Source organism: Delphinapterus leucas, chromosome 20 (assembly GCF_059928025.1).
Source record: "Delphinapterus leucas isolate spDelLeu-1000000601 "Yukka" chromosome 20, BTC_Dleu_Yukka2, whole genome shotgun sequence".
NCBI classification, from domain to species: domain Eukaryota; kingdom Metazoa; phylum Chordata; class Mammalia; order Artiodactyla; family Monodontidae; genus Delphinapterus; species Delphinapterus leucas.
In genome coordinates this window covers 20330292-20347525 of record NC_143148.1, presented here as the reverse complement: position 1 = coordinate 20347525, position 17234 = coordinate 20330292, and the positions used below count along the sequence as shown (strand labels likewise).

Sequence of the window (17234 nt, the reverse complement as noted above, 5' to 3'; positions counted from 1 at the left end):
TGACCATGTAAAAATAGGTACAATGAACTAATTATACCACTTGGTCATATAGTCCTTAAAATTTATGATACAACGACTTGGAGAAGTTATCAATGATATTCCAGAATTGAATATGCGTCTTATGCCATGTGTCAGTGGGTAGCTGGTTTAATGTAAGATGGTTCCAATAATTTCATTAGACCATGGAGTGACCATTAGACCATGGAGTGATGAACCATGGAGTGATGAGTTTTTTAATTTATTACGCCTTTTCTAGCAAAACTCCCTTTTCTAGAAATGCATTGTTTGGGCCCACTTCTTATTCCTTTAAAATATTGTGAGAAATTTCCCCACAGAAACCTACTGCTGTGGTTCCCTGCTTCCTTTGGTAGGTGAATGGCTCAACACTGGTCATCCTTTACCCAGACACAAGTTTCATAGACCAGACCTGGTCTGCAGGATAGGGTCTTTGGCCCTCTCTGTGTTTTAAAAAGTTTTTAAGTACGTGCCAATATTTTAAAACTGGGATATTGCATGTAGAAATCTGGAAGCAAGGCTTTCCTTAGATCGAGGTCCTTGTGTCCACTGCTGGTGGCATTGGGTGGCGGTGGCCCTCCAGGAGAGGTGGGTGGCCCCCACCCCGCTGTTTCGCACACTCGTCGTCTGCTCAGCTCTGAAAGCATCTGAGGGTATGGCTCCTGCAACAGGCAGATGCAAAGACATTGAATGCGAACATCGTGGAGGTGACCAGAGGGCTCATGTCACCCTGCAAAGCCTTGGGCAGTCTGTCCGATTCCCCCCAGTAGATTTGGACTCACTTATGGGTCTGAGGACAGAGCTGCTGGCAGGGTCTGAGGTTGTCTGGGCCACGGGGCTGCACAGAACGTCTTTCCGAGTCTCAGGCAGAGCCCTGCCCGGGCGAGAGCGGGCTGGGTGGGACGAGAAGCAGCTCTTAGCACAGGACTCGGCGTTTGTCAGTCGACGACACCGAAGAGCAGACCTTGACCATACCTCAGAGCCCGCTGAATGTGCTGACAGGTTTTTCCCACCCAGTCCAGGCCACTGTTGTGAGACATTTGCCTCCTGAGGGCTCTGAAATGTGCCCTCCAGGGAGGTTGCTTGGTAAACAGCTGGACTGTTTCCAGTGAAACGAGACCCTTGGGTGGCCAGGCTTCCCCAGGGGGATGTGCTCACCCCTGGGTCTGCCCACCAGAAACGCACCCCGGCCGGGGCTAGTGGTGGTCCCCAGAGCATTTCCTTGTACCTGATGAAGCCCAGGAAAGGCTTTAAGGCAGAGGACGATAGTGGTTATCCGAATCATTTAGGGGTTATAAAGAAAATAAAATCAGGTTTTTGTTCATTTTTAAAACGAAACATCCAAAGCGGGTGGGTTTATCCCACACAGCTCACTCTGGAGCATTTACCTGGGGAATTGGGTGGTAGGGGGCAGTCACCCAAATAAAGCCTCTCAGGAACTTGGAGGTGGAACCACATGGAGAAACCACTGTGAGGGCTGTTCCAGGGTGTGTGCACGGGCGGTGCATGGAAGGCTTTCTAGAGCCTGTGCAGTCAAAATAATCCTTGAGGACTCTCGTTAAGTGGCCCCGAATTTACCAGGGCCTGGATCCTTGGAGGCTTAGATGCTAAGAATTAACCATTCTTGTTTCTCAGATGTGGCCTCTTTCCCCTGGAACAGTGGTGGTCAAGACCTGTTTTTAACTTTAAAAGAACAGTGGGTCAAGTGAAGAGGTCCTCTCCTGCACTGTGCGGTGTGTGTTTGTGATGCCTGTGTGTGTATGTGATGTATGGTGTGTATGTGTGTGTGTATGTGATGTGTGGGGTGTGTGTGTGATGTGTGTGTATGATGTGTAGTGTGTGATGTGTGTGTGTGATGTGTGTGTGTGGTGTGTATGTGTGTGTGTGATGTGTGGTGGGTATGTGTGTGTATCTGATGTGTGGTGTGTGTGTGTGGTGTGGTGTGTGTGTGTGGTGTGTGTGTCTGTGGTGTGGTGTGTGTGTGGTGTATGTGATGTGTAGTGTGTGTGATGTGTGTGGTGTGTGTGGTGTGTGTGTGGTATGTATGTGATGTGTGGTATGTGTGATGTGTAGTTGTGTGTGTGTATGTGTGTGATGTGTGGTGTGTGTATGATGTGTGTGTGGTGTGTGTGTGTGATGTGTGGTGTGTGGTGTGTGTGTGGTGTGTGATGTGTGGTGTGTGTGTGTGTGATGTGTGGTGTTTGTGTGTATGTGGTGTGTGGTGTGTATGTGTGGTGTGATGTGTGGTGTGTGTGTGGTGTGTGGCGTGTATGTGATGTGTAGTGTGTGTGATGTGTGTGTGGTGTGTAGTATGTGTGATGTGTGGTGTGTGTGTGGTGTGTGTGATTGTGTGTGTGTATGTGTGTGATGTGTGGTGTGTGTGTGGTGAGTATGTGATGTGTGGTGCATGTGTGATGTTTGGGGTGTGTGTGTGTGTTTGTAATGTATATTGTATGTGTGTGTGATGTGTGGTGTGCGTGTGGTATGTATGTAATGTGTTGTGTGTGTGATGTGTGGTTGTATGTGTGTATGTGTGTAACGTGTGGTGTGTGTGTGTGGTGAGTATGTGATGTGTGGTGTGATGTGTGTGATGTGTGGTGTGTGTGTGTGTGATGTGTGGTGTTTGTGTGTACGTGCTGTGTGGTGTGTATGTGATGTGTAGTGTGTGATGTGTGTGGTGTGTATGTGATGTGTAGTGTGTGTGATGTGTGGTGTGTGTGTGGTGTGTGTGATTGTGCGTGTGTATGTGTGTGATGTGTGGTGTGTGTGTGTGTGATGTGTGGTGTTTGTGTGTATGTGTTTGTAATGTATGTTGTGTGTATGTATGATGTGTGGTGTGTCTGAGTGTATGTGTGTGTGGTATGTGTGTGTGTGCCTCTTTCTTTAATGATCCTATGATATGTGTCCTCTCAAAGCCGTGAGAGTAGGGGCCTTGTCTCTTTGGTTCTTCACTCAATTCCCAGCACCAAGAGCAGTACTTGGGGGGTAGGGGGTGCTCATTCAATAGAGACTGTGTGAACGAATCCATGTGTTTCCGGGTGTGCGGGTACATACATGTATGGACACGTATGCCTCTGGCATCATTCAGGAGACTTTGTTTAGCCCTTGACATGACTTTTAGAGTTGACATGATGCCATAGAGAACATGTGCTCTGACTTGCCACATTATAGGTCGGGGAAGCAAAGGTCCCAAGATAGGAATGCCCAGTGGAGCAAAAATAACACAGGTTCTCTGTCCCCAGTCCAGACTCTCCAGATGCCTCCTGGGCTCTAGAGGTCCAGACTAGCTTCCCTGCTACACTGTTCCACAGTACCGACCTAAAAGAGTACTTCCCAGGGAGGCTCTATGTAGTGGTTCCCCACCCAGGCGCCACAGAGGGTCACGTGGGGGCCTTTGAAAGACCCCAGAGCTCAGTCTGTCCCGGGAACTCAGAATTTCTGGGGGTGGAAGTGGGACCAGGTATCAGCACTTTTGAAAGCTCCCCAAGCTGTTCCACTGTGGTTTTTCAAAATGTAATGTTTAGAGTTTTAGCATCAGGGGCACTTACTAGAAGCACCCACTTCTGGACCCACCCCAGACCCAGGGAATCAGAACTGCTCTGCCTTAGGTCCCAGAACGGGTGTTTTATAGTCTCCTGGGGATTCAATGCTCAGTACAGTCTGACAACCACTGCTGCAGTGAGCATTTCAAGTGTGTGTCCCTTGGAAATCTACGCACTTCTTCTGAGCATCCCTGCAGTCAGCCAAGAAAGGCAGTCCCCGCTCCACCCAGGCCTGGAGGGAAGGTCTACATTTTCTCTCTGCATCTCCTGCTGATGGATGCCCATGCATGCTCTACAAACCCTTTGCCAGATGCACTTAATCGTTTCCAGGTGCACTTTTGAAATGCAACCCGAGTCTCATCCAGTACCTGTAGGCACCTCTGCCAACTCTCACTGCAGGGCCCTCCCCCCCGGGTTTACATCAACCCGTGGGCCAGGATCTTGAGTTCCTCATCAGGCTCTCCTACCACAAGCCCCACAGACACCCCCTCAGCTTCAGGGGCTGCCTCTTCTCCAACTGGCACTGGACTTCTAGGTCAGCCCGGAAGCACCCCGTCCACAGTGCCCATCCCACTGAGGTTCCCCTAGTCTCCGGTGAGATGTCCAAATAGCAGTGGCTGAAGTGAATCCAAGCCTAACACCGGGATTGACTTCAAGAAGTGGGAAATGGTGCCTGAAGCCATTTGTACCTTTACATCAAAGGGGAGTGAGTCTTCCTCTAGATCCATGTCATTGGTCTAGAGACAGCGTGACCTTTTCATTCAGAGAAAGAGATCCCCAGATGGGAATCTGATGTGTCCAGAGGAAACCTTCAGCTGCTCGTAGGAGGGAAAGAGGAGCACATAGCCACCATTTGATGAGGCAGGCATAGCTTCTCCCAGGCTGGAGCGCACAGTCCGGAGGTGACCTGGAGTCCTCTGCTCAGAACCTGGGCTGGTGGTCCTCTTATTTACAAAATGCATGCATCCCCCCCCCACCCCACCCCCAACAAGTGCCTTACCCCCAAATGGCCTATGCCTGGAGAGCTGGGAGTCACGGCGTCAGCTGAGACTAGACACAGTAAAATGTCTCCAGAATACACCATTCACCCATGACTTGCTGTTGCTTTTAGATCAGTGTGTTTTACAATAGAATAGAGGAAGCCGTGGGGGATGCTTGAATTTCCTCGGAGAATTAATTGTGGATATTGACAGGGAGTTGTGAGCAAGCTCGTGGGAACTCTAACAGTCCCATTCCTTCCAGAGAGCTTTTCGATTCCAAAGTCCAGAGAAGACCCTGGATTGCGAACACATTCTTGGAATATATTTAAATCCGCATTTGTTTACCCTCCCCTTTTCCTCTCTCCTACAACGTAGGCAGGTCTAAGTTGTATGTTATGGTATCTTTCCCATAGTAGAAAGAACAATAGAAGTTGTGTGTTGGATTTAAATAAATATTTAATTCATGAAAATGATCTTATATGTTTTAAAAGTCTTTAAAGCTATTTTTATTCTCTAGAAAGTGCTTATTATAGGTAAATTACACATTTTACTACCAGAGCATTAGGTTTGCCATTAGTACAAATTTAAGGCACTACAAAGACCAGTAGATAATGTTAATTTCAAATACAGAAACTAAATATATTTTGTGCCTTTTTATTACTCATTTTCTTTTAAGTTTTATTGACTGCTTTTTATCTTAACTATATGCCTTTACATGCTGCAATCATAATGCACTGTAATGGTATTAATATTTTATAGAATCGGTATTTATAGTTCTTTATTTAGAAACAATGCAGTAGGTCTGCAGATATCTGAGCCCGTCTGGAATGGTGCCCTCCAAATAATGATAAATTACTTGTGCAGTATGCCATTTGCTAATTATATCCATGATTTACTGCAGAGCAAGACTTAAATCATTCATTTCAGTCTTGCGTAACAGTGCCATAAAATTTTTAGGTTTAAAAATGGTTTCCATGTGTATAATTTAAACAAATTTTAGAGCTATCGTATACACAAAATATTGCAACCACCCATTTGTTACATACTTTGTCTTTTTAAACTTCTACTTTTAATGATCACTGTGGTTGAAATTATTATGCTTAATTTTCATAATCATAGCTTTTAAATCTACAGCCGTTTTCACATGTTAGATAAAGAAAAAGATAGCTAATTGTGTGTAGATAGTATGTCATTCCTGAATAGTCCCAAATGGTACAAAATCATTAAAAAAGCTTAAGAGTACGAATTATTCTTCTATTAAAAAACAGTTGTTCTCTAACTAATTATTAGTTTGAGCTGCTTTGTTTCCAAGAACAAATGTTGATCCTTCTAGCCTTGTTCAGCACACCAAAATGAGATTAACACTTTTTTTTTTTCTCCTTATACCAAAATCTTGCAGGTGAGAAACCCTACAAATGTCCCCACTGTGATTATGCCGGCACCCAATCAGCCTCCTTAAAATATCACCTAGAGCGGCACCACCGGGAGCGGCAGAACGGAGCCGGGCCACTGTCTGGGCAGCCCCTGAACCAAGAGCACAGGGACGAGCTGTCCAACAAAGCTGCTTTGTTTATCAGGCCAGACATCCTGAGGGGCGCCTTTAAGGGTCTCCCCGGAATCGACTTCAGAGGTGGCCCTGCGTCTCAGCAGTGGACATCAGGGTTGTTCTCATCTGGAGATCACTCAGGGCAGGCCACTGGCTTGTCTTCTGAGGCTCCTTCAGACACTCTGAAAGGTACCGACCTTCCTTCCAAAAGCACCCACTTCTCCGAAATCGGGAGAGCTTATCAAAGTATCGTGAACAACGGTGTGAATTTCCAAGGGTCCTTGCAAGCGTTCATGGACAGCTTTGTCCTAAGCTCCTTGAAGAAGGAGAAGGACATGAAGGACAAAGCCCTATCTGACCCTCCTTCCATGAAGGTCCACGGGGCAGACGGTGGCGAGGAGAAGGCGGGCGGCAAGGCGGGCCCCAGGAAGTCTGAGAAGTCTCAGTACGAGCCCCTGGACTTGTCCGTGCGGCCAGACGCCGCCTCCCTCCCAGGCTCCTCGGTGACTGTACAAGACAGCATCGCGTGGCATGGCTGCTTGTTTTGTGCTTTCACAACGTCCTCTATGGAGCTGATGGCCCTTCATCTCCAGGCCAACCACCTGGGCAAATCGAAACGCAAAGATAGTGCCGTCGGGGTGACGGTCAATTGCAAAGACCAAGCCCGGGAGGCCAGTAAAGTGGCCTTGTTGCCCTCGGTACAATCAAGCAAAGAGATGGCGCTTTCCAACATGATGGGGCCCCTAGACTCGGCTTCTGAAAAGATGGCCCAAGGACAGGTCAAAGAGACTCTGGGGGAGCAGAAGGGTGGCCCATGGCCTGGCCACGTGGACCCCACGTTCTGTAACTTCCCGTCAGACTTCTACAAGCAGTTCGGTGTTTACCCAGGTCTGCTGGGCTCGGGGGCCTCCAGTTCCTGCCCCAACAGGGAGCCCGATGGGAAGGCCCACTTGGAAGATGATGCCCCGATCCTGATCCCTGAAACCACAAATAAGAACACTACTGATGACCTCTCGGACATCGCCTCCTCAGAGGACATGGACTCCTCCAAAGGAGAAAACAACGAGGAAGAGGATATCGACACGGAGCCGGAGGTGATGAGCAAGCCGCCTGCCCTGAGCAAGGACGGGGGCAGCGACGGTGGGGATGGCCTGCTGCCCGCAGGCGCCCCACAGCCCATCCAGGGACTGGTCTCCCCTCTACCCCAGGCATCGGAGAAGCAGTGGCACAGCCCGGGCCTTCTTCCAGCCCAGGACCCCGTGGCGAGCCTGCCCAAGCCAGAGCGGGGGCCCCAGGGCCTGGAGAAGCCGGTGAATGTGCTGTCGGTCCTCAGGGCCTACAGCGCCGATGGCTTAGCAGCCTTTAACGGACTTGCAAGTAGCACAGCAAATTCTGGATGTATCAAGAGGCCAGACTTGTGTGGTAAGTTTTAGAATCCTCTTCCTTTAGTTCATTTCCCAAAACATCAGTGCTGATTTGTGCATTTTTAAAAAATGGGGTAGACTTATCCATGAGCAGATTTTGAACTACACATAAGAAATACCCCGACTATGCTGTATATGCAATATAGACAATCATGAGAGTCAACTTCATTTAGAAGTGTTGGACCTCGTACTTTCGTGTTTCAGTTTGCATCATTGTGATCTGAAATGCCTGTACGGAAGGCATGGAAAAGGGGGCGGGGTCTCACAGTGTGCACTACTCCTGTTTTTAACCCGTAACTTGAGGGGGAAAGGAAAAATTTCAAAAAACAAAAAGAGAAAGAGACATGGTAACTTGCAAACTTTTCAGTCTTTTCAACTTATGCATAAGATGCCTAAAGACAATCCCTTACTGCTTTGCTAAGCCAAATCTGCTTTCTGAAACTTTTCTTTATAATGACTTGAGGATACTAAAATCATATCACACTAACCACAATGTAGAAATAAAATGACCCTCTCTCCAAACAGGGAGATGGTTTGGGGTATTTGTGATTCATCTTCAGACATACCAAATGGCAGTTACTGTGACTTTGGCCTTCTATTATTGCCTTCTGTCTGTCTGTTTCTTCACCTGTTGTTCGAACAAGAATGTACATTATGAAGTCCCTGGTTAGCAGGGTTGTGATCCTGTGTGTCTTGGATTTATGCCTGCCTGATCTTGTTAGCAAACTGGCACTTCTTTACCTCCTTAAAGAATATGGTTACTCCAAAGTAATTCCAGATCTTAAAAAGTAATGCTAGATTTGAAGCCTAGACCTGCATCAAATCAATGTCGGCGTGGGCAGGGAGGATCAAAGTCATTCTCTTGTCACCCAGATATTCTTATTCGAAAGCCCTTCTCGGAATCGAAGCTCAGTATGTTATTCCCAGCCCCAAATATCTTCACTAGAGACAAATGACCACGGTACCTTTCCATCTGTAATCTATGAATGAATTTCTGTGACTTTACTTCACTTGTTGAAAAAAGGAAAGAAAGAAGGAAAGAAGGGAGGAAGGAAAGGAGAGAAGAAGGCAGGAAAATGGATGGAAGGGAGTAGTATTTAACTTCTGAATCCTGACATTCCTTTTAGCACAGAGTGGGATTCAGCAAGCTGGACTCAGTTCATAATTTAAATTGATGTATTTCTTTCTCCCTCTCCTTCCCTAATTCACTAAGAACTGGATCAAGCAGTCAGAAATATTTTTTGAATTGTCAAAAATCACTAAATGGATTTCTGACAGCTCAAAAAAATATTGACAATTCCTTATGCTGAATGATTCATAAGGCCCCATTAACCAGCACCCCAGATCTATTTTTAGCCACATACGATTCATTACTTTTGAAGCTGTTAAAAACAATATTTAAAAGAAAGAGAAAAGAGTTTTATGTCAGTCCAATTTTTTTTTTGCTCTTTTTTTTTTTATTGTTGTTTTTAAGTTTGTGATTGGAGTGCTTTCTTTTTTATTGTTGTTTGGGTTTTTTTTTTTAAGTCTATTTTCAGTTCTTTCAAATACCTACGTAGGACCCATAGTTCCTGCCAGGAATCCATGAATCAGAAAAGATCAAAACCTGGCATGTTTATAAGCTCATTATTATTGAAATGAGCTCATATTACCCCTATTAATTTTCCCATCGTCCTATCAATGCCGAAGGAAGGCTGCCCGCCTTTGAGGAAGCGTGCCCACTTGTGTCCTTTTGCACCAGGCGAGGGTGGAGGGGAAGGCAGCACCAGGAAGCCCTTTCCTCCGAGCTGCAGCTCTTAGGCCCTTTTGCCCCCTCCCAGAATAGCAGCACACCACACTTCCCTGACATTTCCAGGGTACGTGCAAAAAAAACTTGCTTAGTCAACCTTTCAGCCATTGGGCAAAAGAGCCTGAGATGTAAGTCATGGCCTCTCTCCCAAAAGGGGAGTGAAGACCCTCAGGCCAGCCAGGCCCCAAGGCACCTGGTCGCTTCCCAGCGGACAGTCCAGGTCCTATGGATCCACCTTGAACTCATGGTGAGATGCCAAAACTAACTCCTGCCAAAAAATGTCTATTTTTAGAGTGCACAAGTTCTGCATTTCATTTATCCTAATTTCTTCTGCATCCTCCCTCTTGCTTTAGCTTGGGAGCAGGCAAGGAAGGCCCTTCTCTGGCCTTTGTGTTTGCTTGGTTGGGGTGGAAGCCCTGTCCTTTCGCCTCCAGGACGGCCTGACTCTGTCCAGTTCTCATTCCCCCTTCCCATACCTGGCCCACCATAATCAAAATCCTCTTCTTGTTTTCTTACTGGCTGCTGTGAACCAGGAGGGCCAGGCATATTCATCCTTCCTAAGAGTTGATATCTGTGAGGAAAACTTAAACCCACTGAGCTACAAAGGGGGCATTTGAGGACATTTTTTCTTACTGCCTAGTTTACTGCCTTTCTAGCATTGCAAAAAGCACAAGCGATAGTTGAAAACTTCAAACTCCCATTGGCTTGACTTTGCCAGGGTGGAAATGATATTGGCACAAGGAATCAAATATTCCTAATGTTTATTCCCTCCTCTCTGCTCCACTCAGAGTAGATATGGATTTCCAAACTGGCCCAGCAGCTTAATAGCTGGTTTCCTCAAGAAGCTGGGCTTTGCCTAACCAAAGAATTATTCTGATAGTTCTAAACTTAAGAGAGTTTGGGGTCTGATTCTATCTGGTTAGTAAACCCAAATCCCCACTTTGACACCCTTAGAAACAGGCTTGTGGGAGGAGCTAATGTCTGTCTGTTTCTATTCTCATGAGTGTAGAAGTATTAGAAGAAGCATCAGTAAAGACGCTGTTCAAATCACATAGACCCCCCCGCCGCCCCCGCCCCCCCCCACTAGAGCTCAGTGGCTCTGCTGACACATGCTGGTAAGTGGAGAAGGTGGCTTCTAACCCTAAGTCTGTGGGTGATCTTCATGCTATAGGCCCTACTTCTGGATGCTTCCTTAATTCTGCATGCCTGCTTTCTGACTTTTAAAACTCTGGTCTTTCATTCCTTGGTGTCATGGACCTGGGGTCCTGGACAATGTGCGCTGTCCACTGCTAGGCAACCCAGCCAGCCGGGAAGGGGAGGTATGTAGCATGTGACAACGTTGAGAGCTTGAGCATGAATTTTCAAAAGATCAGAGGCACGCTACAGATGATCCCGAGGAGGAGATTGAGCCATCTTGGGTTAAACTGAAGGACATGCACTGTTGCTTCTAGAGTGAGTCAGTTCCCACTCTGGGCCTGATCTCATTACAAGAAATCCTGCTCCAATCAAAGTCCTCATTTTGTGAGGTGGTTTCCAGACTCCAGGCATGGCCTACCTTTCTTTATTCTGTTGAAGAGCATAATGTACAAGGGCACTCCCGGCCGTTGGAGAACTCGGATGTGTCCTCGGTGTTTTGGGAATGGGTTTGACCTTGGTTTTGTAATGGGACAAGATCCATGTGAGTATTCAATAAGGGGGGCAAGGTCAGACCAGGGCAGCGTCACATCCACTGACAAGACAAGGCAGACAGCCCCTTTGTCCAGCCTGAGAAATCTGACAAACTATTGGGACAGCCAGTAGCTCGGAGATCTGAGAGTGCTCTGGTGGGCCCTAGTCAGCACAGAGGCTGGGCTGCACAGCACCTGGGGGGCTGGCTGCATGGCCCAGGTACAGAGCTTGCTTCACTCCAGAGTTTGTGGATTTAGAAAGAAACCCTTACTTTTGCTTTTGAACCTGAGACAGATGTCTGGGAGCCATCGTGTATTGAGTCTTGAAAGCAGAGTTTGCTCCGTGTGTTCTTTGGTGAGCCCAGGGGTAGGGTTGATGGGGAAGAACTAAAATCAAATTAAGGGAACATGAGTGAGAAGAGTGCAACCCCCTTACTCTTCGAAGCTCTGCTCTGGAGTTACCGCCACTCAGGGAAGCCCGGCTGAGTGAGGAGAATCTATCAGCTTGTCTATTGTGGGCATGAGGCCCTTGTGTTGTGGCTGCCAGACCAAGTGACCCACCAGAGTGGGGAGGAAGCCAGTGAGAAGGCAGGGTCATTACCAGCAATAGCCCCAGTATTCCCAGTTGGGGGGAAACTGGCTTCCCTGACCCAAGTTATGCCCGCGCCCCTGGATTCTCTCATAGCAATGAGAAAATTAGGACTCCCTTCCTGAAAAAAAAAAGATGGGGTCTACTTAAACCTCTGTACCTCATGTATTCTGAAATGTGTGATGAAATGAACCAGGATAACGAAGCTGAACTCTTTTAAAAGGTGACTCAGTCCTCCAGAAACCTTGTTGATTTCTCAGCATAGGCAGTCTGAAAATGTCCAGGGGTGGGCAGCTGTTTTCTTAGAAGGCCAGAGAGCCCTTAGGCTTGCAGGCCCTATGGTCTCTGCTGGGCAGCACAAAGCAGACAGTAAGCAATAAGGAAGCGAATGGGCATGGCTGCGCTCCAATAAACTTCATTTACTAACACAGACAGTGGGCTAGAACTGGCCCACAGATCCAAGTTTGCTGGCCCCCGCGCTAGTATAAAGAAGGTTGTGTTGCTGTGGTCATCCTAGAGAAGACATGTGAAAGCCGTCCTCTGCTACCCCACTGGCCAGTGAGATGACGCAGGCAGGACCCAGGCCAGCAGCTACAACGTTCCATCTATTGCCATTTAACGCCAGAGATCTGAGAGATTTTGCAGAGAGAGAGAGAGAGAGAGAGAGAGGACTTGTAGACCCAGGTGGCCTGGAGTAGCTATTTCTGGAAGGTCACATCTCTACCTATGCATCAGAGACTTCAGGGCTCTGAAAGGCTGACCCCCATCATGGCCAATGTGGGCAGAGGAGGAAGACACAGGAGCTCTTTCTTGGCTCCGAGGTGAGCTTGATGGACAGAAGTGTGAGGATAAAAAGAGGCAATGGATGTATAAGAGCTTGGATAAATGGTTCTCAGTTGAGCTGGTATTTTCTGGAAGGGGTGAACATCCGCATGAGGCTATCACAAGGAGATGATGTCACTGCCCAAATGTCTTTTGGTTGCAGTCATCCCTTTAGCACTGAGCAGGCACAAATCTTACTTTCCATCAATGTTATGGAGACACGTCTTATTTCCTTGGGTCTGCCTTGCCAAGCCATTGATAGCTATTTCTTGGTATGTGGGAACATTAGCTTAGAAGACAGTTCTGACAATTTTGTGTTGACATCTCATTGCCATGGTCTCACCGTTTCAGCTTCTACCCGATTCTTCTCCTGTTAGAAGGCAAGTGCTTTGGAGTAGGAAATAAGTCCTGCCTCCTCAGTCTTTGGCCAATAAATGGCTAAGGTCTGTGGTCAGTTAGGGATTTTCAAGGGAGCAGTGGTGGAGTATGTGAAAACACTGCATATGTGTATGAAGACACCGGAGCATGGGCTACTGGTGCACAGCCTATGACAGCTGGTACATTTTTGTGGATGATCTTAAGTTCTAAGGTGTGACCCTGAAGCCATCAGGTTCTAATGGAGAAAGGCAGTTAAATTAGTTAAATGGCAGAGGACGAGAACCACAAAATCCAAATTTGCCAAGCAGACAGGTGCCCGGGCTCAGCCAACACATGTGAAGGCAGTGAGCCTAGGAGGCCCAGGAAACCTCTGTTGTAAGGTCCTGTCTCTAGAGCTGCCCTGCTTTATTTAAAGTCAAATGAGCAACCATTCTTCTCTTCCTCTTCTTCATGAGATGACTCTCTTATGTGTTGGCTTGCAGAGATTGTTGATAAAGCACAACTTTTGCACTTGCTTTCTTTGCCCGATTTTATCATTTACAGGTTGGTCTTTGATTTCCGTAGTCCAGCCTGCTCCCAGTAATAATGTGTGTCCAGAGCCTGATGTCAGGCCTCAGTAGAGAGGACCACTTGGCTTGTCCTGAAGTCCAAGGGCAGATCCTTTCAATTAATGCAAATCACCACCCCTCCTGCCTGCTCTGCCCAGGCTGGCTGCCGCACAGCTGGCTGCAGGGCCTTTGCCTTTAACTCTGGTGGGACAAAGCACAGGTGCTGTCCCCCGGGGTCTCCCACAGAAACCAGCACCCTGGGCAGGCTCTCCCTTGCCCTCATCCAGAGGCTCTCTGTGTGCACCATGTTGACGAAGAGGCATCCTCTTCGAATGGCAGCCCTCTCCAAACTCTTTCGGCATTCTATTCCTCCTCCCCTTCCCTCTTTTTAAGTTAAATGGGAATGCCACTGACATGATGTCGTTTGCACTGCAGGATGACAGAACTGTTGTGTGAATACCATTGTATTTGCCAAATGGTCCACTCGTCATTTCAGAACAAACAAATGGATGGTGTCTGTAAGTCGGCAAACACTGGTGACATTTAGCCTTGTTTATGTTCCTTTCCTTTTGCTGCATATTTTTGGCTCCAAAAGCTACCGTCTGAATCAACAGTGCCTCCAAAGCAGGAGAAAAGTCTGGTAGCTTTCATTTTAGTTGCCGTGTCCATGTTCTCTTTGGATCGCATGATACCTACTGCCCAGGATCAAGCCTGAGGTGGGAGAAGAGACCGACCAAGCTCTTTGGTTCAAAACATATATACAATGTTTTTCCTCCCTAATGATGACTTCAAATTGGGAGGGAGGAAGAGAATGCTGAGAGAAGAGAGTGTTGTCAGAATGGACACCCACATTCCTGGGGAAATGCAAACTCTCCAGGCAGGCCCAGCCACCGCCACATGCAATAGGAGCTCTGTGACCCCATGGCTGTCTTGAGCTGTGTGTGGGTACTCTGGGCTTAAGTTCTGGGGTCTACCTTCTTAGGCTACTGAATCAAAGTGGTGGTTGGCACGGGCAGCCATCTAGCTGCCACATGTACCACGGACCACATCTTAACTGCTGAAGGAATCAGGTTCTGTGTTTTTTATTTTCAGATGCTATGTGCCAAGCCCAGGTTTCAAATAAGTAGTAATTTTCTCCTATTACTTAGCGCTGATCAACAGCACCTCTGCATCTAATTGCCAACCTGCTCTAATCACATGGGCTCTTCTTGCTTTAGCCAGAGGCAGAAGGAGCAAATTTTATAAATATTGCTTTATTGTCATTATCCCATTAAACAATTAGGGAATGTGGCCCTGCCCTTGCTTTCAAATGCCTCTGGCCCACGTGGTTTCTGGATTGTTTAATGAATCTGCACATTTTCTTGCAGGTAAGTGACACCCCCTGTTCTAGTCGGTCTAGCTGGACTTGCCCTTGTCTGTTCGTGCTCCTCGGTGGCTATCTGCAGCTTGTTAATCGTATAAAGTCAAGAGAAGAATGTATACACATATGTGTGTTGAATAAATAATTACTATTGGCATAGGTATGTGTATACACATGGCACACCAACCTACGGTATATATAGCAAAGAATCAGGGAGGCTAAAAATACTGCCCCATATGTTCCGCTATTAGCGAAGGATGGTGAAGGCTTAGTAACTTGAACGGGAGAGAAAATTCCCTCCGAGTCATGAATTCTGCATGACACACGCTGGTGGATTCGAGGTCCCTTCACCTGTGGAAACCCTGATGGGGGGCCTGCTCAGCACAGCTTCTAGAGGCGGGCCCTGCGATGGTCTCGTTGGCATTACTGCTTGTGTCTGATTGTCCTGTATTTTGTAACACTTTAGAGAATACAGAAAAGTGCAGTAATTATCTTTCTCCATAGTATTTAAGCAGTAATATTGCTAGTTTAATATTGTGTCAGGTCGTCATGTTAACCAGGAACAGATGACGTAAAATTCCAGTGAATAGCACCTTGATATTCACTCCTTAAAAATGGTGATTGAAGCGAAATGTGTAAACTTGTACCAGGTTATCGTGTGCTTTGGAACAGAGTATTGTTGAAGTAATTAGAAGATATATGAAGGTGTTCCTGGTAATGAAGGCATGTAAGTTATAATAATTGTAGCTTTCTGAATAAGTGTCAAACTATATCTTTAAGTGTGCTGTATGCTGAGTTACAAGTTAGGTCATTTATGAATGGAATGTAAAACAATACTAAAAATGCTTCAATAACTTATCTTGGTATTGCTAATAAAAAAAAGCTGTGAAACATTAGTGCAGTTTTGAGTCATTATGTTAATTCACTCCACAACACCCTCCACCCTTTGACATCCCTCTGTCGGGAGCCTCAACAGGACATTCAGGGAAACTAGTGATGCTGTCCCATGGTTTGTTTTCTGGGCCACCTACTGCATCTTCCACCCATCTTCAGGTGGACCCAGGAGTTACAATTCCTAAACATACAAATGTCAAGGCACCTCCTGATTTGGGTGGGGTGACCGTGGCGGGTCCAGGGAGTGCATCTCTCTGTACCAGTGTCTCTCGGGTGTGTGTCTAGACCGCATGATGGCTCACAGGCCCTGTGGGGGTCTGTGCAGGCTGCTGTCCCTCATCCCCGGTGTGGAGGACTACATCTGCCTGGCCTTCCTGCAGCAAACCTTAACATTTTCTTTTCATCCTGTGAAGAGTAGTTTTACACGGAAAGGTAGTTGGAATTGTTGGAGTGTGGAGTATTTTTGTCCACTGAGATTTTTTGGTTGTGCCCTGGTCTGTCGTACAGGCTTCTGCCTGCCCCGCCCTCCACCCCATCATGGCGGGAAGGGTGCAGGAAGGAAGGATTTCACTTTCCTTTTGTATCTTGCTTAGTTTTTTTGTCCATGGGCTGGACTTCAGGCCCCTCTGCCACTTCAACGGTGTTTCCAAGCTTCTCTGATTGGGTCTGTTTTGTAAACTTCTAAATTCCATGCTCACCCTGCTCCCTGGCTAACAGCTCCTGGCGGGGGGAAAGGTATTATCATCGTTTGACAGAATCCCAAGCCCCAAGCTTGGTCCCCACATTCCAGATAAACAAAGTGTCCTGTGTACAAGGGGCTGGAAGCCCAGAACTGTCCATTTGAACAAGCCTGGCCTTAGCAGCAGGACAACTGTGTCACCTTGACTGCTGGAAACATTCCCTCCAGTATTTCTCATGAAAACTGTTCATGTGATCCCAACGCCAAAAACCATATAATACAGGATTAGATTGTCTCTTATTTGGGGGGAAGAGGTGAGAAGTGAGAGGTTCTGAGGCTGAGAATATGATTCTGTTTACGTGAAGCTGAGAAAACGGACTGTGGGTTCTTATGGAAAACGTGATGGACCCCCAAATGCCCAGCCAAGGTAAAGCGAAGTGACCCCAGCCACCAGGTCCTGGTCCATGGCCACATCGACCTGAGCTTTCACCAGCAGTGTGTAGGCACAGCCTGAACCAAAAGAAAGACTCCGGTGGAATTTCGTCTTTGCTTCCAATGACCCCTGAGTCTGAGGAACTGCCCTAGGGACGAGAATTCATCTCTGCCCTTTCCTGGGTCCCCGCCTCCTGCTGGCCCCCCGAGGCCTGCATCACTTCCCCACGCACACCAAGCCTCTGTGAGGGGTGCTGTGTGCTCCCTCCTTCAGGGCCTGAAGCCACGTTGGGTTTTAGATGCCACATTTGCAGCTCCCAAGGAGAGGTCACCACCATCTAACTCTGTGAAGGCAAGGGCACCCTCTGCACCCCCCAGACCAATGCCTCCAGCCTGGAGATGTGGCCAGGACCGGAGGGGTCTGTTGAAAGGCTCAGGGTTGAACACATTGCCCCTGGCTCTGTTCTTCATCTACAGCCTCGCTGTGCACTCTGCAGAACCTTGCTGACACCACAGCACTGGCCTTGCCAGTCCGGCAGGGGTGGGGCTCGGGGTCCAGTGCAGCATGA

General features: G+C 47.5%; 1 protein-coding gene across 1 annotated transcript in view; it reads left to right on the top strand.

Moving 5' to 3' along the window:
* The window catches only part of ZNF536 (zinc finger protein 536), a 90025-nt gene extending 81077 nt beyond the window's left edge, over window positions 1-8948 (top strand). The window contains exon 3 of the mRNA XM_089902969.1: window positions 5937-8948. Coding sequence (XP_089759095.1) covers window positions 5937-7516 — 1580 coding nt within the window. The 3' untranslated portion in view covers window positions 7517-8948. The remainder of the gene's footprint in view (window positions 1-5936) is intronic.
* Window positions 8949-17234: the final 8286 nt, after the last annotated feature.